This window comes from Ovis aries, chromosome 5 (assembly GCF_016772045.2).
Source record: "Ovis aries strain OAR_USU_Benz2616 breed Rambouillet chromosome 5, ARS-UI_Ramb_v3.0, whole genome shotgun sequence".
NCBI classification, from domain to species: Eukaryota; Metazoa; Chordata; class Mammalia; order Artiodactyla; family Bovidae; genus Ovis; species Ovis aries.
The window spans coordinates 12,421,823-12,442,591 of record NC_056058.1 but is presented as its reverse complement, the minus strand read 5'-3'; the positions used below and the strand labels follow the sequence as shown (position 1 = coordinate 12,442,591).

The 20,769-nt window shown below is 53.6% G+C and overlaps 1 protein-coding gene across 2 annotated transcripts in view; it reads left to right on the top strand.

Annotated features, from left to right (window-relative positions):
- Positions 1–1,296: 1,296 nt before the first annotated feature.
- The window catches only part of COL5A3 (collagen type V alpha 3 chain), a 45,846-nt gene continuing 26,373 nt past the window's right edge, over positions 1,297–20,769 (top strand). Inside the window, exons 1-27 of one of the 2 annotated variants that reach the window (XM_027969602.2) lie at positions 1,297–1,502; positions 5,279–5,437; positions 5,521–5,710; positions 5,786–5,942; positions 7,469–7,573; positions 7,900–8,052; positions 10,688–10,801; positions 10,907–11,053; positions 12,593–12,640; positions 12,713–12,754; positions 13,074–13,136; positions 13,638–13,712; positions 13,814–13,897; positions 14,269–14,325; positions 14,424–14,477; positions 15,034–15,087; positions 16,007–16,060; positions 16,143–16,196; positions 16,390–16,443; positions 17,020–17,064; positions 17,176–17,229; positions 17,414–17,458; positions 18,311–18,364; positions 18,497–18,541; positions 19,688–19,741; positions 19,843–19,887; positions 20,025–20,078. In XM_027969602.2, the coding sequence (XP_027825403.1) occupies positions 1,415–1,502; positions 5,279–5,437; positions 5,521–5,710; positions 5,786–5,942; positions 7,469–7,573; positions 7,900–8,052; positions 10,688–10,801; positions 10,907–11,053; positions 12,593–12,640; positions 12,713–12,754; positions 13,074–13,136; positions 13,638–13,712; positions 13,814–13,897; positions 14,269–14,325; positions 14,424–14,477; positions 15,034–15,087; positions 16,007–16,060; positions 16,143–16,196; positions 16,390–16,443; positions 17,020–17,064; positions 17,176–17,229; positions 17,414–17,458; positions 18,311–18,364; positions 18,497–18,541; positions 19,688–19,741; positions 19,843–19,887; positions 20,025–20,078 (2,148 nt within the window). In that variant the 5' untranslated portion in view covers positions 1,297–1,414. Of the gene's footprint in view, positions 1,503–5,275; positions 5,438–5,520; positions 5,711–5,785; positions 5,943–7,468; positions 7,574–7,899; positions 8,053–10,687; positions 10,802–10,906; positions 11,054–12,592; positions 12,641–12,712; positions 12,755–13,073; positions 13,137–13,637; positions 13,713–13,813; positions 13,898–14,268; positions 14,326–14,423; positions 14,478–15,033; positions 15,088–16,006; positions 16,061–16,142; positions 16,197–16,389; positions 16,444–17,019; positions 17,065–17,175; positions 17,230–17,413; positions 17,459–18,310; positions 18,365–18,496; positions 18,542–19,687; positions 19,742–19,842; positions 19,888–20,024; positions 20,079–20,769 lie in introns of both variants that reach the window. The other variant, XM_027969601.2, reaches the window with a different exon arrangement.

The window sequence follows — 20,769 nt, the reverse complement described above, 5'->3', positions numbered from 1 at the left end:
CAACAAAGAATCACCCTGGGTCAGGAAGATCCCCTGGAGAAGGAAACGGCAAACCACTCCAGTATTCTTGCATGGAGAATTCCATGGACAGAGAAGCCTGGCAGCCCATAGCCCATGAGGTCTCCAAAGAGTCAGGCATGGCTGAGCACACACAGGGGAGGCAGGGGGTGAGGCTGGTACCTTATTGTGGGGTCAGACAGGTGGGTGAGGATTTAGCATCAGGCTGGAACAGGGAGGCCGGGCGTGCTGTGATACATGGGGCTGCAAAGAGTCGGACATGACTGAGCGACTGAACTGAACTGAACTTAACTGAACTGGGACCCCATTTAAGGGCCTGACTGAGACAAAGGATCTGGTATAAAGCTCTACCCTCTAATTCCAGGCCCTAGATGGAGGTTGCAGTTTTGGAAGCCACTAAGCTCTTCGACAGAGCCTGTTTGGAGAAAAAGTCTGGGACCCCGGAATTTAAGGCTAGGTGGGAGTGACCCTCCTCCACCACCGCTGTTGTTCAGTCGGCCAGCTGTATCCAACTCTTTGCGACCCCATGGACTGAAGTACACCAGGCTTCCCTGTCCCTCACCATCTCCTGAAGTTTGCCCAAGTTCATGTCCATTGCATCAGTGATGCCATTCAGACATCTCATCCTCTGATACACTCTTCTTCTGCCCTCAATCTTCCCCAGTATCAGGGACTTTTCCAATGAGCCGGCTGTTCACATCAGATACTGGAGCTTCAGTTTCAGCATCAGTCCATCCAACCAGTATTCAGGGTTGATTTCCCTAAGATTGACAGGTTTGATCTCCTTGTCCAAGGGAGTTTCAGGAGTCTTCTAAAGCACCACATTTCGAAGGCATCAATTCCTTGGCATTCTGCCTTCTTTACCGTCCACTCTCACAACTGTACCTGACCACTGGGAAGACCACAGCCTTGACTGTACGGACCTTTGTCGGCAAAGTAATGTCTCTATTTTTCACCACACTGTCTAGGTTTGTCATTGCTTTCCTGCCAAGAAGCAGTCGTCTTCTGATTTCATGGCTGCAGTCATGGGGCCAAGTGCCATGATCTTAGTTTTTTAAATAATATTTAGTTTTAAGCTGGCTCTTTCACTCTCCGCTACTGTGGGGTGGGGCAAAAAGGGCCCAGCTCCCGGCTCAGGGCTCCACCCTTAGCTGGCCAATCAGCGCTCAGCACAAACTTTCCCAATTCCCCACACCAGCTGTCAGCTGCCCCCCCTCCCTTGAGCTCCGCCTGGCCGGGCGCTGGAGCGCAGGGCGAGGCCAGGGCGGGGTCTCGGGCAGTCTCCTGCGGATCCCGAGTGGAGTCGGCCGCGGAGGGACTGCACCGAGCCCTAGGAGACGCCGCGCCCCGCAGCCGCCCGGGCTGGTCCCCCGCCTTGAGTGTGGGCCCCGCCGGGATGGGGAGTCGCCGGGGCCCGGGCCAGCCGCGGGCCGGCCTCTGCCTGCTCCTGGCCTCTCTGCAGCTTCTGCCCCGGACGCAGGCCGGTGAGCTGGGAGAGGGGAAATAGGACCTGGAGTGCAGGGTCCAGCGAGGCTCCCAAAGACGCCGCGGAGTGGGGAATGCGGGTGTGCACGTTGCGTGGGGCGCTAGTGTTTGACTCTGGGCGGTTTGCGGGTGTGACAGTTTGGGGGGGCATGGAAACCTGTGACCCTGTTTCGTGGTGTGTGCATGGGAATGCATGCAATTTATAGGTATGTGTGCGTGCGCAGCCATGAGCTTATGCGTGTGCTCGGAGTGGGAGTTGACGATTGTATGGATATGGGCGATGGGATAATCCCTGGGAGAATCTGTGATTGAGTTGTATCGTGAGGGTGTGTCTGTGTGTGGGGCTGATTTTTAAAAACAACCGCGTGTGTTATGCGTGTGATTGTGTGTCTCTGGGTGACGCTATGAGGGCTGTGGTTGTGACTTGGGGGATACATAGGTAAATAACTGCCCATGAGGCTCATTCTAAGGGGGATGGTAGGTGGGGATTGTAGAGGGTTGACCTGGGATTCAGAGCTCCCTTGGCGGCTCCCCAAATGGCTTCACCTTATTCTTCCTCTTCCTCCTTTGATCCCAGTTAGCGCGCTCCCACCTCCTTTCCCCCCCATCCCTGCCCCCCTCCCCCACCCCGCGCTCCCCAGAGCCGGGATCAGCACCATGGACAGGGCCTCGGGAGGGCCCTGGGGAGGGGCGAGACGGGGCGGGGTTCAGGGAAGGGAGGGGCGGAGTGCGGGCCGGGTGGTAGGGGGAGTGGAAGTTGCTACCCCAAGCTGAGCAAGCCTCGGGTGTTTTTCCCGGGGAATTTCTCAGGGCCCCCCAGGGGGTCCCGGGGGCCGCCGGACGGATGAGTCAGCGCTGACGCACGCCCAGCTGTGCGGTTCTGGCCGGACGCCACGCCCCTCCCCTCAGGGTTCTGGGTCGGGGGGGCCCCCAGGGCTTTGGGAAGGTCGTGGTTCTTCAAGTGTGATTAAGGGGGCTTCCCTGGTCTAAGATACCCCAAGTCAGGCCCTCCCGGTAATCCTCCACTAAGGTGAACTCAGACGCAGCCCACTCCCACCCGAGCACCCTGGCCCCTCCAACTTTCTCAGCAGTTCAGAGAGGTCCCTGCTCACTCAGATGATCCCATATTAGCCTATGCCCCGTTCCTATGCTCACATCTACACAGTCGTGCGATCTCAGGGATGCATTTCGAATATAAGGCCCTTGGGACACCAAGAATGTTAAACACCTGATGCCCACGCCCAGGCCACCCCATCAGCCATCCGCCACATGGCCGCAGCTTTTGTCACCCGCCTACACTTTCAGACTCTCACACGTTCTCCCACTGGCATCTACACAAAGCAGTAAATATTCTCAACCAGTCACCCACTTGCTGACTTGGCCGCAGTCTTACAGATAACCTCACGCCTGTATCTCGCTCAAGTTTGAGCTATAACAATCACAGATTTCCCTGAATCACCTGCAGAACCTCTGACTCACTGCTGGGATGCCAGAACAAGTAAAGAACTGCACCTAAACACTCCATCATAGGCCGAATATTCACAGACATAGACACACTGCAAAGCACACGCTCAGCTAGTCCCTGGATCGTATAGAGTCATACACACGCTTGCACAGCCTCACCCACATACATTATAGCACGTACACATATTTGCACATTCATATAGAAGCTCCCCTACACATCTGAGGGGTCCCAGCCTTGTCCCAGCCTGATCCCTGCCTGCCTCCCTCCAGATCCTAGACCCCACCCAGCATCTCCCTGGGGTCCTAACCAGCACGGGGGAGAGTCTGTGGGGAGAAGGGCAAGCTGGGTGCTTGACAGACCCCCACCTCCTGGCCCTGCAAGCAGAACTCAATGCCTCTTGTGTATTTCCTTGTCACCAAGCCAGCTATGAAAAGAAAGGGCAGTTAGTTTCTGAAAGGCCATAACAGAAGGAACTCAGATTGAAGTAGGAGACATTTGGGTTAGGTGATGGGGAAGGCTTTTAAAATGTGATTGAGCAGTTGGTCGAGGGGAGATCCTTCTGAGTCTGGGTGAAAAGAGAGCCTGGGAGAGCCACGCTGGGTGGAATCATGAATCTCAGCCCTCCCCGGGGCTCCAGCCTGGAGAGAGGGTAGCTGGGCTGATTATTCCACCCAGGAGTGACCCTTGTGGTCAGGAGAGCCTGGGAGTCCAGATCTTAGCCCCAGGGGGCTGTAACCCAAATACCTCTTAATGACAGCCCAGCCATAGAACAGGCAATTCAGGCAATTAAAGATGGGGCTGGTGGAAACAGCAGAGTTGTTGGGGAGTGGGTATGGATAGAGAGAGAGAGAGAAAGAGAGAGAGAGATGGGGAGAGTAATCTGCACGTAGAGATAGAGAGAGGCATGCAGAGAAAAACAGATGTGAGAACCAGGGAAGTACCAAGAGGCAGAGACAGAGAGAGCTAGAGAGTGCGAGTGAGCGAGCGAGCGAGTTAGCAAAAGAGAGGGAGAGGGACTGATTCAGAGCTGGACACAGAGAGTGGGCTGCAGAGAAGGCAGGGAGGGGGAGAGAGGAAAAATAGCAGAAGTTTGGGGCAAGAGAGAGCTGAGGCTAGAACAGGGCTCTGTAGTCTGGTGAACGCGGGATCTGACCCAGGAGGAGTGGAGATGGGAAGCCCACATCTGAGCCCCGATCTCCCCCGAGTCTGGCCCCTCACCCTGGCTCCCCAATGGTGAGCTCAGCCGAGCCGCCCCCAGGGTGAGGTCATGGCAGATTCGGCAGAATCTGGCTCCTGCCAAGAGGCTGGGTCAGGGGGTCAGTGGGACAGTCTGCTGAGGGGAGGGGGGTCAGGCAGGGGCTTTGGGCCCAGGGGAGGACCCCGCCCACCCTTGCCCAAGCCATGTGGTTCTACTTAGCACTGGCCAGGCTGCGCCGGGTGGGGCTGGTAGGACAGCCTGGGTTAAGATCTGATTGGACCAGTCTCTTTCTTTGCTGGGATGAGAGGGAGAGGGTCAGAGGGAGGAAGTCAGGAGGTTATCAGGGAGAGGTGGTCAGAGGAGAAGGTCAGAGAGGGTGATAAAATGGGGAGGTCATGGGTTGAAAGAGACTGGGATAGGCAGAGGAAAGAGGTCAGGGGGTAGTCAGAAGGAGATGGTCAGGGTCAGGCAGAGGAAGGTCAGAGGGCATGGCCAGAAATCAGTGGGGATCAGATAAAGTGTGGTCAGAGGGAAGAGATCCAACATGGCAGTGGTCAAAGACAGGAAGTCCTGGGTGATGGTGGTCAGAGGGAGAAGCCAGGAGAGGCGGTGGTCAGAGGGAGGAAGTCATGGGTGAAGGCTGTCAGAGGAAGTCATGGACAAGGGTGGTCAGAGGGAGGAGGTCAGAGGGAGTGGAGCCAAGGGAAGAGGTGGGAAGAGCACACAGAAGGAGCCCCTCCTCTCTAAGCGGGTTTCCCCTGGCAAGGGGGCTTCAGGCCTGGGAAGCAGCCCCAGGGAGCTGGTGCGGGGGAGTGTGGAGAGGGGGACCGCCTGGCTCTGGGGCTCAGGCCAGGAAGCTTTGATTCATCCCAGAACTAGGTCAGCTTTTTTTTTTTCTTCTCACCAAAAACCGAGGGGAAAAAAACAGGAGTCTACAGGCTGATGAGGCCGGAACAGCTGTGGAGGGGTGAGGGGATCACAGGTCCCAGGCCTGCTCCTTCCCCCGACCCATAAACACAGTTGGGGATGCTGAGTCCTCCAAACCGAAGCTGATCACACAGAATCCTGGGCTTGTTCTAACTGCCCCGCAACCCACCTTCTTTCTCTAGCAGATCCTGTGGATGTGCTGAAGGCGCTGGGCATGCGGGGGGGCCAGGCTGGGATCCCTGAGGGCCCCGGCCTCTGCCCCCAGAGGGCCCCAGAGGGTGACCGAGCATTCCGGGTGGGCAAGACCAGCACACTTGGTGTCCCCACGCAAGAGCTCTTCCAAGGTGAGTCGGGGCCAGAGGGGCTCTGGATCATCCTGGGAGCTGGGGTCACAACACGAACTGCCCCCTTCCCTCTCTCCTCCCAGATGGGCACTTTCCTGAGAACTTCTCCATCCTGATCACCCTGCGGGGCCAGCCAACCAACCGTTCTGTCCTTCTGTCCATCTATGATGAGGGTGGCGTCCGGCAGCTGGGCTTGGCCTTGGGGCCAGCTCTGGACCTCCTAGGTGACTCCTTCAGCCCCCTCCCCCAGCAGGTCAACCTCACGGATGGCAGGTGAATATGGGGAGGGTGGGGGATCCCGGGAGGGTGGGTGAGGAGCACCCCTCCTCTGAGACTGTGCTCTTGCAGGTGGCACCGTGTGGCAGTCAGTGTGGACGGTGGGATGGTGACCCTGGTGGCTGATTGTGAACCTCAGCTCCCCGTGTTGGCTCAGGGACCTCGATTCATCAGTACAGCGGGACTCACTGTGCTGGGGACCCAGGACCTTGGCGAGGAGACTTTTGAGGTAGCCTTTCAGGGATTGGGCTTCCCTCATAGCTCAGTTGGTAAAGAATCCGCCTGCAATGCAGAAGACCCTGGTTCGATTCCTGGGTCAGGAAGATCCCCTGAAGAGGGGATAGGCCACCCACTTCACTATTCTTGGGCTTTCCTTGTGTCTCAGCTGGTAAAGAATCCACCTGCAATGTGGGAGACCTGGGTTCTATCCCTGGGTTAGGAAGATCCGCTGGAGAAAAGGCTGCCCACTCCAGTATTCTGGCCTGGAGAATTCCATGGACTGTATAGGGCATGGGATTGCAAAGAGTCAGATACGACTGAGTGACTTTCACTTCACTTCACTTCAGTGATGGGGAAACTGAGGCAGAGGGCTGAAGGAAGGTTTGTCTGCAGCCTGAATCCGGAGAAGAGATCGGAGAAGGGAAGTATCCAGCTTCAATTCAGCACCAGGAAGCTGAGAGAAGGGAGCCCTTTCTAATGCATCTTTGTTGTGTGCTGTGAGACTGTAGAACCACGAATCAATCATTTGTGATGGTGCATACTAGGCTTAGGCTTCCCAGGTGGCGCTCGTAGTAAAGAACCTGCCTGGCAATGCAGGAGACAAGAGAAACGTGGGTTTGACCCCTGGGTCGAGAAGATCCCCTGGAGGAGGAAATGGCAACCCACTCCAGTATCTTTGCTTGGAGAATCCCATGGACAGAAGAGCTTATCGGGCTATAGTCCATGGGGTCACAAAGAGTTGGACACGACTGAAGCGACTTAGCATGCACATACCTACTTGGCTTACGGTGGGAGGATAAGACTGTGATGCGTGACCACACTGGCTGTTGTGATGGTGTGTGTTGCCAGCAGGGCAAGGTGTCATGAGGCTCTGTGACAGATGTGTTTTCAATGAAGTGATTGTCGTGCGTGTCATAAAAATCCAGGGAACTCATCATCTGGTTTCCTTCTTTTTCTAAAGAAGAAAATGTCTATTGTTACAGCTGTGCTGGGTCTTCGTTGCTGCTGTGGCTACTCTCCGGTTGTAGTGCGTGGGCTTTCCCTTGTGGTGACGTTCCTTGTTGGGGAACACGGGCTCCAGGGCACGTGGGCTTTAATAGTTGTGATGCATGGATTTCGCTTCACTGCAGCGCGTGGCATCTTTTTGGACTAGGGATCGAACCCATGTCCCCTGCACTGGCAGATTTTTAACCAGTGGACCACTGGGAAAGTTTCTGTTTCCCTTCTTGTCCCTGGTACTTTGAAGGGCACCTGACTCACAGTAGGTGTCACCATGTGCCTGAGAAAAAAAGGAACAAATGTGCCTCTGATGGGACAGACGTTTTTGGGGTGTGGCTTGTGGTTTGGCATTAGCCTGATGGAATCTTCCTGCTCTCAGTTTTGGGGTGCAGAGGGATTTCTGGGGCTGTGGTGGGGCTATCCCTTGCTTATACTTAGTAGTGGTGATTTGAGTGGAAAAACATGAGACCTTGATGCTTGGAATGGGAATTGGGGTCAGCCTGTGGACCCCTTCGCCACCCCCCACTCTCTCCCCAGGGAGATGTCCAGGAGCTGGTGATAAGCCCAGATCCCCAGGCCGCCTTCCAGGCATGTGAGCGGTACCTTCCTGGCTGTGATGACCTGGATCCTACAGTCACCAGGGTGAGTACGGGGCTTGTCCTGCAGTCACCGGCTCAGACATCGCTGGCCCCAGGTCTCAGGAATAAGTGAATTCCGAGCCCTGTCCGTGGGGCTCAGTGACCCCCGCCCTCAAACCATTCCTAGGCATGAGTGACTTTGACTTCCAGTCACATAACTGACCCTTGGCCCCAGATCGTATATTGACCTTGACCCCTGTTCCCAGTGCTGAGCGAGCCCTGGCTTTAAAACACAGGGCCAGTGGCCCATTTGCCAGCATGACCTCCAGTGATCTGAGTGATGGAGCTTCCACTCAGGGACTCTGGGTCTGATTGGAATCCTCTCCCCAGGCCCCTCAGGGGGAGCCAGAAACCCCTCCCCCTAGGCGGAAGGGGAAAGGAAAAGGGAAGAAGAAAGGGCGAGGTCGTAAGGGGAAGGGCAGGAAGAAGAAGCTCAAGGAAGCTTTGGCTGCGAGTCTGCCTCCTGGGCCCCTGGACAACCAGGTAAGGGGTCTGCCCTTTGACTGCCCTGCTTCTGGCCTCTGATCTGCACTGATCCCTTTTGCCTCATCCAGGGTCTCCCCCTCTGGTCTCCAATCCCTGACTTTTGACTTCTCTCGGCTGACCAGTCACTGTTGGAGGGGGTGCTGATCCTGTCTTAGGAGCTCTCTCATATCTTCCTCCCAACCTCCAGTTCTGGGGGTGGGGGTGCTGGAGGGAGGGGGCACACCCAGATGAGTACATTGTTATTAGCAGGGTTCTTGTGAAGGCTGCTCTTTAAGAAGAGCCACTGGCTAGGTTCAGTGATGGGTTTGTTGGTTTGTCATTGTTTGGCGTTGACTGGTTGGGGTTATTCAGTGAAGGGTCACTCACTGGGGTGGGGGGGGGACTCATTGGAAAAGACCCTAATGGTGGGAAAGACTGAAGGCAATAGGAGAAGGGGATGGCAGAGGATGAGATGATTAGATAGCATCACTGACTCAATGGAATGTGAATTTGAGCAAACTCCAGGAGATAATGGAGGATGGAGTTGCCTGGTCTTCTAACATCCATGGGATTCCAAAGAGTTGGATGTGACTTGGTGACTGAACAACAACCACGGCAATTAGGGGCACACTATTTGGACTCCCTGACAGAGGTTACTGGTTGAGATGGGTTACTGTAGGGAGATATTTATTAAGGTTGATGTTTGGGGGTTTCTAATTGGAGTTCATTCTTAGAAGCCATTGATGGAGGCCACTGTTGGTGTTATTGGTGTCACTAGTTTAGGCCTAATGGTGGGGGAGTGTCATTGTTGAGGATCACTAATTGGGGAAGGCGCCAGTGGGGAACCATTGATTAGAAAGCACTAGTGCAGTCACCAGTTGGAATCACTAGTTGGGGAGTGATTTTGGGGGTATCATGGATGACATAGTTAATTTGGGAGTCCCTGATGGGCAATTAGTTGGGAAGTCATTGATGGGCCATTGGTTAATGAAATTACCGTCTGGGGGTCATTGGTTGGAGAGCACTAGTTGAGTTCACTTGTGGGTATTCGTTGTTGGAAGATCACTGGCTAAGAGGATTCATTGGTTAGGGGGTCACTGGTTGGTACTTCTTGTGGAGGGTCATTGGTTGGGGAGGTCACTGACTGAAGGAGTAACTGGTTGGGGTCATTGATGGAAGTCATTAATTGGGGGGCCAGTGATAGGTGACTGGTTATAGGAATACCTGGTGGAAGATCAATGATAGATTATTAGGAGGTGTTTTGGTTAGTCATTGGTTAGGATTCTTAATGGGGGTCACTGATCACAGGTTATTAATTGGAGGGTCACTAAATTGGGCTTCCCAGGTGGAGCTAGTGGTAAAGAACCCACCTACCAAGGCAGGAGATGCAGATTTGATCCCTGGGTTGGGAAGGTCCCCTGGAGGAGGAAACGGCAACCCGCTCCAGTATTCTTGCTTGGAGGATCCCATGGACAGGCGAGCCTGGTAGGCTATAGTCCATGGGGCCAGAAAGAGTTGGATACGACTGAAGCGACTTAGCATGCATGCGTGCAGTGGATCATGACTGTAGGAATAATTGGGGGCCAGTGATGGTGGTCATCAGTTGGCAGGGCCACTGTGTAGGTGTCCCTGGTAGGTGCCCTTTGTTGGGGTCCCTGTTTGGAGGGTCACTGGTTGCATTACATCTGTTCTCAGCATCAGTGTGGAGAAAGAGGTTAGCACTTCAGCCTAGAACAGAGATGCCAGGACTATTCTACCCTTCCTCAGCCCCTTCCTCAGTGCCAACCCTTCACCTGGGTCCCCACCGCCCGCTTTGCACCCTGACCCAGTTCCTTTGCAGCTGTCTGGGCCAGCAGGAGCTCGAACTCCCCCTCTGACTGCAGCCTGGCTGGCTGACCGCTGAGCTCTGCCTTGGGAATGGACACATGAGCTAGGCTTCTGGGAGTCTGGCCCTGAGTGCTGGACATTGACCTTGACCACTGGGCTTTGGATCCAGTCCTGCTGTGCCTCCCAGCCCTGGCCAGCCCCATCTGTCCTCCACACACGAGGGCTCCCCCTGCTGGCTGTCCTCATCCAGCCAGTACACTTTCGCCTCCATAGGCCTGCGGGTGGCCTAAACCCCTCTGATGTTTTTTGAGAATCCTCCTCTGTCCCCCTCCCTGGACTGAGTGCTCTGAGAGACAGGGTCTGTCTCTTCCTTCACCTCCCTTTTGCCTTTTTTTTTTTTTTTAAAGTATCTTCCCTTTTCACCTTGTCTTGGGCTTCCCTGGTGGCTCAGAGGGTAAAGAATATGCCCAGAATGTGGGACACCCAGGTTTGATCCCTGGGTTGGGAAGTTCCCCTGGAGTCAAACCACTCCAGTATTCTTGCTTGGAGAATCCCATGGACAGGGGAGCCTGACGGGCTACAGTCCATGGGGTCGCAAAGAGTTGGACACAGTTGAGTGACTAACACTTTCACTGTCTTAGCTGTGGCATGTGGGATCTTTCTTAGTTGCAGCATGTGGGATCTAGTTCTCTGACCAGGGATTGAATCTGGGCCCCCTGCATTGTGAGTGCAGAATCTTAGCCGCTGGACCACAAGGGAAGGAACTCCCTTCCACCTTGATTGTCCTGGCCCCAGACCTGATACTCTCTCTCTGTCCTTCCTCCAGACCTCCACTGACATCCCCAAGACAGAGACACCAGAACCACCTCTGTCTCCGACATCCACGCCTTTGGTCATCACCACAGCTGTGACCTTTGGTAGCAATGGCACCATCCTAGAGGTTGGTGGGAAGTGGACTGGGCTGGGAGGGAAGGTCCTGGGGTGGTGGCGGTGGCAGACGATGAAGAGGTCAGGGGCAAACTTTGGTCTGTTCCAATGTCCTCAGGAGGGCCTGGACCCTGACAATGGAATTGAACTGGAGACCCTGGAGACTGAGTTAGCCAGAGAAGATGAAGAAGAAGATGGTCCCACCATGGGCCCCCTCTTCCGGGCAGCAGAACAGTCATGGAATACTGAATTCCAGATCTTTCCTGTGAGTCTGGGTGGCTTAGGTGCAGGGACTCCTTCCTGGAGCCACACTTGGCCACATCCTCTTTTTTGCTTTCTTTGCTCTGGCCTGGAATGCCTTCCCACCACCCCAGTGCAGTTGACAAATATTTATCTACAGATACTGTGCTAATGTGACAGGCATTGTGCTAATGAATGGCTCTGTGGGTAGAGTGATTCATTTGGCTTTTAGTCTAGGCATGATGAGAAGCCCCTGGAGAGGAAACATGACTTGGGAGTTTTCAAAGCTCTCTCTGGTGCTGAACAGCCTATGGACTGTAGGGGGAGCCAGGGAAACTAGCTGTCCATGCAAAAGGAGAATCCTGAGGACAGAAGAGCCTGGCCTGTTACAGTCCACGGGGACGCAAAGAGTAGGACATGTCTGAGCAATTAATATACACACACATGCAAAATAGAAAGTGGTGACCTGGATGAGAGTGGTGGTGGTGAGGGGAGGGAAGGGGTGGGGGAGCGGATAGACAGGAGTGGGCTGATTTGAACCATGCCCCATTTTGCTCTTGCTGCTGAAGGTGAAGAAGGATGCTGAGATGACTGGGTAGATGCATGGTGGCACCACTGAGTAAGATGGGGAACGAGGGAGGAGCAGGTGGAAAGGGTCAGTGATCTTATTTTGGATGTGCTAAATTGGCAACTGGGCTTGCCTGGTGGCTCAGTGGTAAAGAACCCGCCTGCCAGTGCAGGAGACGCTAATTCGATCACTGGGTTGGGAAGATCCCCTGGAGAAGGAAATGACAACCCTCTCCCATATTCTTGCCTGGAAAATCCCATGGACAGAGGCGCCTGGTGGGGGCTTCAGTCCATGGGGTCCCAGAGAGTCGTACTTGACTGAGCTACTAAACAACAGTGACAAATTGGCAACCTTTATTCGGTTGTCCGTGCAAGTGATTGGTTAGAAAATTCTGGAGCTCAAGGGGTGGTCTAGACTAGAGATAAAGACTTAGAACTCATTAGCAGAGAGATTCTATCTTTAGTCCAGGGATTGGAGGAGATTGTCTAGAAAAATACCACAGATAGGGAAGGCCCCCCCTCCCCCCACTCTCATCCAGGTTACCCCTTTCTATTCAACCAAGCCTTGATGTTGGACAGGGAAGAAAGTGAATAATCCTAACCATCTTAGCCTGAGTGCTTGTGATGTACTAAGCATTGTTTTAACTTCTTCATCCTCCCATGGGATGTATAGGGTAGGCTTTGACCCATGAACTTTGCAGGTGAGTCTGCAGGACTTGAATAAGTTGAATAAGTGAGAGGCAGTTCCAGGATTAAGGTCCCACAGCATGTCCCAGAGTTCATGGTCTCCACCTTGCTGCAGCACAGCCAGCTCAAAACTGGAAGCTGAGCTGCTCGAAACATATTGGTTGAAGGAAGAACAACAGAGGCAGCTCAGAGAATGGACTCTGTGTATGCATGAGTGTCTGTGTGTGTGTTTAGTGTGAAGTCAGTTAGCTGAGAGTTTTGTGTCTGAGTTCCAGGCTCACATCTCTTTTCTTTCTACCCCCTGCCCCAGGGTGCTGGGGAGAAAGGAGAAAAAGGAGAGCCAGCCGTGGTTGAACAGGTAAGGGGTCTGGGGCGGGTAGAGTTGCAGGGGTATGGGCAAGAATGGGGGTCACACTCCTTTCTCCCCCAGGGACAGCAGTTTGAAGGACCCCCAGGAGCCCCAGGACCCCAAGTGAGTCATGACTGCATTCCTCTCTTCTTGCCTTTTACTTCCAGTTGGAGTGTTTGATCTCCCGGGGTGGGGAGTTGGAGTGTAATGTTGCCATATCATTCAAAGACTATTACATACTTGAGGCTCAAAAGATGAATGAAAAAGGGGATTGAGATGTAAAGCTGGAGCTTTATATGGATCAGCATAGCATTGAGGGGCCAGGAGTGGCTCAGCGATGGAGTAGGAATGTCAACACGGGGCCACGGTCAGTGGTGGGCAGCAAGTCCCCTTGGCTCAGACTTTGCACTTCTCATGACCTCTGTTCCTCTGTCTGCAACAGGGGGTGGTTGGCCCCTCAGGCCCTCCTGGGCCCCCAGGATTCCCTGGAGACCGTGGTCTACCGGTAAGAGAGTCTCTCTGGCATGTAACCTTTTGGGGGAGGGAGATTTCAAGCTGTGGAGCTGAAGCTGGGAGCATGGCTGGGGCTGGGGGCATCACATGGGGCTGGCACTATCCCCTCCTGCTCCTCTTTTTCCCCATTTGTGAATTGCCATCTGGCTCCTCTGCCATCTTGGGGGTGGGGCTATCCCCTGCTTTCCTCATTCTGTCTCTATCCCTGAGTGTTTCTTATCTCTTTCTCTCTATGTCTGTTTCCTCACCCCTCTTTCTTCTGTCTCTTTCTGTTTCTCTTTCACTTTTCGTCACTTTCCCCCTCCCTCCCTCCATTTCTCTGTGTTTGTCTTGTCTTCCATATCTTCTCCCTCCCTGCCCCTCTCTCTCCATCTCTCTGCCTTCACCTGTCTCTCTCCCTCTCTCCCGCTCTGTTTCTCTCTGTCCCCTCCTTCCCCTATCTTTTGCTCCATCTGTCTATCTCCATCCCTCTGTGTCTCTCTTCCTCTCTCAGGGCCCTGCTGGCCTCCCAGGCATCCCTGGCATTGATGGGATCCGGGGACTCCCAGGCACTGTGATCATGATACCGGTAAGAGGGAGACAGGCTGCCCTGGCCTTGGGGAGTGGAGTCCTGACCCAGGAAGTGGGGACCTCTTGTAGAAGTTGCCCTCACTACTAGTTGCCCTCTAGTTCCAGTTTGCAGGAGGCTCTCACAAAGGACCCCCAGTATCCTTCCAGCAGGCCCAGGCTCAGGCAGTCCTGCAACAAGCTCAGGTGAGGGGAGGATAATATGGGGACTGTTGGAGGGTGGGGCTTCCCCACTGGCTCAGCGGTAGAGAATCTGCCTGCAATTCAGGAGATGTAGGTTTGATCCCTGGGTCGGGAAGATCCCCTGGAGAGGGGAATTGCCACCCTCTCAGATATTCTTGCCTGGAGAATTCCATGGACAGAGGAGCCTGGCAGGCTACTGTCTATGAGGTGGCATACAATTGAGCATGCATGTCGGGAGGTAATGGGAGGACACTGAGAGAATGCCAAAGATGGGAGACAGTGAATAGTCAGCAGACAGGTGGGTATTTAACTCTCGACAATGACTTTGTGGGGATATGGAAGACCTGAGGCTCTGTTCCCCTCTGTCTCTTTAGCTCTCTATGAAAGGCCCTCCTGGCCCGGTGGGGCTCACTGGACGCCCAGGTCCCGTGGTGAGTAAGGAGGCTGCATGGAAGAGGGGATGCATCCGTGGAGATGACTCTAACTCAAACTCCCTCTAAGTGCATCACCCTATCTTTCTTCCTCCAAGGGCCTCCCTGGGTATCCAGGTCTGAAAGGAGAGATGGGAGAAATGGGGCCTCAGGTGAGATTTGTGGGGTGAGGGGCAGGGTGGATGGGAAGGTGGATGTCTCCCACGGCCACAGGATAAAGTGCGAGTTGGGGAAAATGGCAAAAGGGCTGGTGATACGCTTGCAATTACTGCCTTTTTGATGTTTGAAATTGTGGTGCTGGAGTGTCCCTTGAACAGCAAGGAGATCAAACTAGTCAATCCTAAAGGAAGTCAACCCTGAATATTTGTTAGAAGGACTGATCCTGAAGCTGAAGCTCCAATAACTTGGCCACCTAATTCAAAGAACCAGCTCATTAGAAAAGACGCTGATGCTGGGAAAGATTGAAGGCAGGAGGAGAAAGGGGCAACAGAGGATGAGATGGTTGGATAACATCACAAACTTGATGGACATGAGTTTGAATAAACTTCAGAAGATAGTGAAGGACAGACAAGGAAGCCTAGCGTGGTGCAGTCCATGGGATCGCAAAGAGTCAGACATGACTTAGTGACTGAACACAACAGGGAATGACTTAAACTAAGTCCTTACTCTTTGTTATTCTTTTTCTGCCTCCTTTTCTTTCTCTTCTAGGGTCCCCGAGGGCTTCAGGGACCTCATGGGCCCCCTGGCCGAGAGGGAAAGATGGTGAGTGATTCGTAGGTCTTCAGGTCATCCCTTAGCCATCTCTCAGCACCCAACACGAGCCTTGGCTCTGTGCTCTCAGGGTCTGCTGGTGTCATTGGTGGGATAAGAGCATTGAGGACAGGGAATGGCAGTCCACTGAGGGTTTTGCAAAAGGAAAGACTGGCACATTGGGGAAAATGATATTTCCAGATAGTATTAACATTCCATGGGGAACATACAGCGAGGAGATTAATGGGGACTGAAGATGGGGGCTTTTTTATATTTTTTAAAGTGTATTCTTTCTTCTCTTTTTAAAAAATTGATTTATTTTTAGTTTTTCTGACTGTGCTGGGTCTTCATTGCTGTGAAGGGCTTTCTCTGGTTGCAGTGAGTGGGGGCTTCTCTCTAGTTGTGGTGCACAAGCTTCTTGTGGGGGCTTCTCTCATCGTGGAGCACAGGCTCCAGGGCCCACGGGCTTCAGTGGTTGTAGCTCATGGACTCAGAGCTCAGGCTTGGTAGTTGTGCGCAGGCTCAGTTGCACTATGGCATGTTGAATCTTCCTGGACCAGGGACCAGTTCTCAACCACTGGACCAAAAAGGAAGTCCTCTTTTAATTTTATTTTGTTTTTTGGCCATGTGGTATGTGGGATCTTAGTTCCCCAACCAGAGATGGATCCTTTGCCCCCTTGCAGTGGAGCATGGAGCCCCAGCCACTGGACTGCCAGGGAATTCCCTAAAGATGAGGGTTCTTCATTTTTGTGATGCTGGTACCTTGGACTAGAGAAAGGGCACTAGGGGTAAAGAGTAATGGATGGGTTTGAGATATACTTGAGAGCTTCGATTAGTACACAGAGAAACTGCCAGCGCAGGGGACTGCATGAGGAAAGTACTCCACACATGGCAGTAGACATCTCGACTATGTGACCCCTACCCCCCACAGGGCCGCCCTGGAGCAGATGGGGCTCGGGGCCTCCCAGGCACCACGGGACCTAAGGTAGGTGATGTGGCCAGGACTGGGACTTGGAGGGACGGTCAGGGTAGAGGATCCAGGGCTCAGATGCTGTCTCTTTGTGCAGGGTGATCGGGGCTTTGATGGCCTGCCAGGGCTGCCTGGTGAGAAGGGCCAAAGGGTGAGTGTGTGAGGCCCCTCCCCCCCATCCAAGCCCCTCCCAATATATTCATGACACTCTCCCCATCCCCAATATCAGAGCCTCCATCCCTGTGTCTGAGGGCTCACCCCTCACACCCCATCTCCCTTCCTTGGGGGCTGCTCTCTACCCTCATCTTTTGACCCTGAATGGCCCTCTGTGTTCCCCACTGCAGGGTGACTTTGGTTATGTGGGGAAACCTGGTCCCCCAGGAGAAGATGGGCGGAAGGTAAGTTTGGAAGCAAGTTAGGGGGTGGTTTGGAAGCCAGAAAGCCAGAATGAGGGAAATAGAACATTCAGGAGACTGAGGGAGGGGTGAAGGTTTGCACTGGAGAGTCAGGAGGCCCCATCAGGGGCTCAAAAAGACAGATGGAGAGCTGGGGGTTAGTACTAGAGTTACCGGGCTTTCCCTATGGCTCAGCGGTAAGGAATCCACCTGCCAGTGCAGGAGACGTGGGTTCCACCCCTGGGTGGGGAAGATCCCCTGGAGGAGGAAATGGCAACCCACTCCAGTATTCTTGCCTGGGAAATCCCATGGACAGGGGAGCCTGGAGACCATGGGGTTGCAAAAGAGTCAGGCTTGACTTAGAGACTAGACAACAATTAGAGTTCAGAGGTGAGGCCCAGGACTGCAGGTCCAGGACTGGGGTCACGGGCCTGAATTTCAAATCACGTACATCCCATTGGCTGGATTCTGCCGCAAGTTCTGACTCTGAGATGACCTGGAAGGGGCTGCCCAGATGAGGGAAGGTGATTCTCTGAAGATTATTCCCTTGCCTCCCCAAGTGATGCTATTTTCCCACAGGGAGTAGAGGGACCTCCGGGGCCCACTGGCCAGGCGGGGGAGCCGGTGAGTATGAGGGACCCCTGGACTGCTTGTCTGACACAGAGGAGGGAGGCAGGCCTCCTCGGGCCTCAGAGCAGGGATGCTGGAATAACATTAGCTCCCGCTTCCTTGCAGGGCCCCCGAGGACTGATTGGCCCTAGAGGCTCCCCCGGACCCCTGGGACGCCCGGTGAGAATGTCGCTGTCTTTCGACATCCCTGTTTGTCCTTTCCTCACCGTTCTCTCCTCTGCGTGTCCATTCCTTGCTGCTTGGCTTCTCTGCCCACTCACCGTTCCCTCTGAGTCTCTCAGCGTCTCAGACGCAGGCTCCTGCACGTGTGTCTGCCCTGGTCTCACACCCTCTCCTCCCCCAGGGTGTGACTGGAAGTGATGGTGCTCCAGGTGCCAAAGGAAATGTGGTACGTGTTCCAACACCTGGTGCTTGCTTGCTTTCTGTATCTTTGGCTACACTCAGTCTTTGCTGCTGCATGGGCTTTTTTTCCTAGTTGCATGTGGGGGCTACTCTCTAGTTGCAGCGCACAGACTTCTCATTGTAGTGGCTTCTCTTGTTGCGGAGCATGGACGGGCTCTAGGCGCATAAGCTCTAGGTCCATGGGCTGCAGTAGTTGCAGCGCGTGGACTCTGTAGTTGCGGCTCCCAGGCTCTAGAGCGCAGGCTCTGTAGTTGTGGCGCACGGGCTTAGTTGCTCCTTGCCATGTGGGATCTTCCCAAATCAGGGATCCAGCTTGTGTCTCCTGCATGGGCAGGTGGATTCTTTACCACTGAGGCACCAGGGAAGCCCCACCTGATGCTTTCTTTTAAATTCATGAATTAATTAAAGTTTTGCTTGCACTGGGTTTTCGTTGCTGGGCACAGGCTTTCTCTAGATGTGGCAAGCCCGGGCCACTCTTCACTGTGGTGTGCGGGCTTCTCCTTTTGCAAAGCATGGGCTCTAGGCCCACGGGCTTCAGTAGTTGGCAGTTTGTGGGCTCTATAGGGTTTGGGCTTAGTACTTGTGGTGCATGGACTCAGCTGCCCCGCGGCAGGTGGAATCCTCCTGGACCGGGGATTGAACCCATGCCCCCTGCATCGGTTGGTGGATTCCCAGCCAGGGTGCCTCCAGGGAAGTCCCCCTGATGCTTTCAGACACTCTGACCCTATGGCCACCCATATCCTTGTCCACTCCCGTGACCCCTTCCCTCATTTCAGCTTCACCGACACCTCAACACCACAACCTTTCCAGCTTCACAGAAGCCTCACTTTCTCCCCAGGGTCCTCCAGGAGAACCAGGCCCCCCAGGACAGCAGGGAAATCCTGGGTCCCAGGTTTGAGCTATTTTTCCAATAATGGGGGGAGCGTGGTCCTTGAAGGTCATAGATCATTCCTAGCTCCTCCAACTTCTGCACTCACTGTCCCTTTCTAAAGCTTTTCTTCTCTCTCTTTTAAAATATCTCCAGGGAATTCCTGGCCCCCAGGGGCCCATCGGCACTCCTGGGGAGAAGGTGAGTGACAGGTCTGCTTTCCCTCCTCCCCCTTCATGTCTTCTTCCTCCAACTCTGCCTGCAGGAAAAACTTCCCACTGGGCCCCTTTTGTAAGCCATGGATAATGATCAGTTGCAACAGTCCCTAAACAAGCTCAGAGTAACCAAGTGTCATTGTTGGAGAAGGGCTGATTGTGAGAAATATACCTCCACCAAGTTTGGAGCACAGGGGGACGTTATCAAGACACGGGGGAATCTCTCAGAAGCCAGAAAGTATTACCAAGATTCATGGGCCAAGAAATCCTTTTCTCTGGGGGTCTTGCAGTGTCGTCTTTGTTCCTCTGCAAGCCTGTTTCCATCTCCCCTTGAAGGACAGGATTCTTTCTATATACACCTTGAAAAAGCAAAAATGTTAGTCGCTCAGTCACGTCTGATTCTTTCTGACCCCATGGACTGTAGCCCACTAGGTGCCTCTGTTCACAAGATTCTCCAGGCAAGAATACTGGAGTGGGTTGCCATTCTCTTCTCCAGGGGACCTTCCCAACCCAGAGATCGAACCCATGTCTTGCGCGTTGCTGGTAGATTCTTTACCGTCCAAGTCTGTTCTTACTCCAACTCCTATTTCTACACAATCTTGTACTGCTGTCACTATTTCAGTCCCCAGCTCCTTAGAATCTAATAGTTTCTTTACTCAAATCCATCTGATCATAGTTTCTGTGAGGCAAGGTGTCACTTCCCTCAGAATTTCAGGAGAGAGTCTGACTGGCTTAGCTGACTGGCCAGGATCCCCCCTCTGGACTCATCAACTGTTTGCAGGACATAGAGAGGCCACCCCATGCCTCTGTAGACCCACCAGTCTTTGGTGGCACTATGGGTTGAAGGGGCTTCTAAAGGAAGGGGTCCCCCGTCCCAGCATGTCTCTCACACTGGTTTTATATCCCTTGCCTGAATTCTCCCAGAAGCAGAGGCTTTCTGAGGCACAGAGAGGGGAGGCGGCTTGTCCAGGGTCATACAGCAAGTTCGGAATTGCTGAGAATAGATTGCGTGACCAGTAGAATCTGCTTTTTCTCTAACCTTGAGGCAGCTGCATGTCTGAGCAGGGATGTTCCTGGTGGGATGCCAGGCTCTGAGACCCTGTATCTCTCCCTACTTTTCATCTTCTTTCAGGGTCCCCCTGGAAACCCAGGAATTCCAGGCCTCCCAGGATCTGAAGGCCCTCCGGTGAGAACTAGATTCTGGGAGAAAGAGGAAGGAGAAGGGGGAGGCTTGGGAGTTTGGATGGCAAATCAGGTCTTTGACAACTCAGAACGTCTTTCTCCCAGGGTCACCCAGGTCATGAGGGCCCAACAGGAGAGAAAGGGGCCCAGGTAAGTGACCTGAACAGGGGCTGATTTGGGGATGGGGGTTGGCAGGCAGGGCCGGGAGTCTCATGAGAAGAGAGATGAGTGCACTGGGAACTCGGAGGGGGAAGAACAGGTTGACGTTGATCTTATCTCCATCTCAGGGTCCAACAGGGTCAGCAGGCCCTCCAGGCTATCCGGGACCTCGGGGTGTGAAGGTAAGTGATGCTTGGGGCCTGCAGTTAGGGCTGATTCATCAGCACTGACTTCAGGAAGCTGGCCCCATCAGACACTTCTGCAAGAGTGTGAGAGAGGAATCAGCCTGCCAGGCAAGATGCGGTAGGACTGACCGTATACAGTAGGGTGTGTGCTACTTTGAAGCTGAACAGCCAAAGGGTAACATTACAGCATAGTTGTCACCTTGTAGTTGAGAGTAGTTAAACCCATTACAGGCTGAACCCATTTCACTGTTAAGCACATATATCACATCCCCAGGTCAACACATTATAATCAAGCAGAGGGTTGTTTTAAAAGCTCAAAAAGATAGCCAGTGGGAATGTGCTGTTTAATGCAGAGAGCTTAAATCAGTGCTCTGTAACAGCCTAGAGGGGTGGCATGGGGTGGGAGGTGGGAGGGAATTTTAAGAGGGAGGGGACATATGTATACCTATGGCTGATTCATGTTGATGTATGGCAGAGACCAATACAACATTGTAAAGCATGTATCCTTCAATTAAAAAGAAATAAATTAAAACAAACAAAAGCAACAAAAACTCAAGCCAAGAGCCATACAATCTACAAGCCTAGAAATGCTAGGACCAGTTGAGAGGTGTACTGAATAGAGATTTACTATTGACCAGCTGTAGGGACATTGTAATTAAAATGTATGGTAGCTAAGTCCAGTTACCTT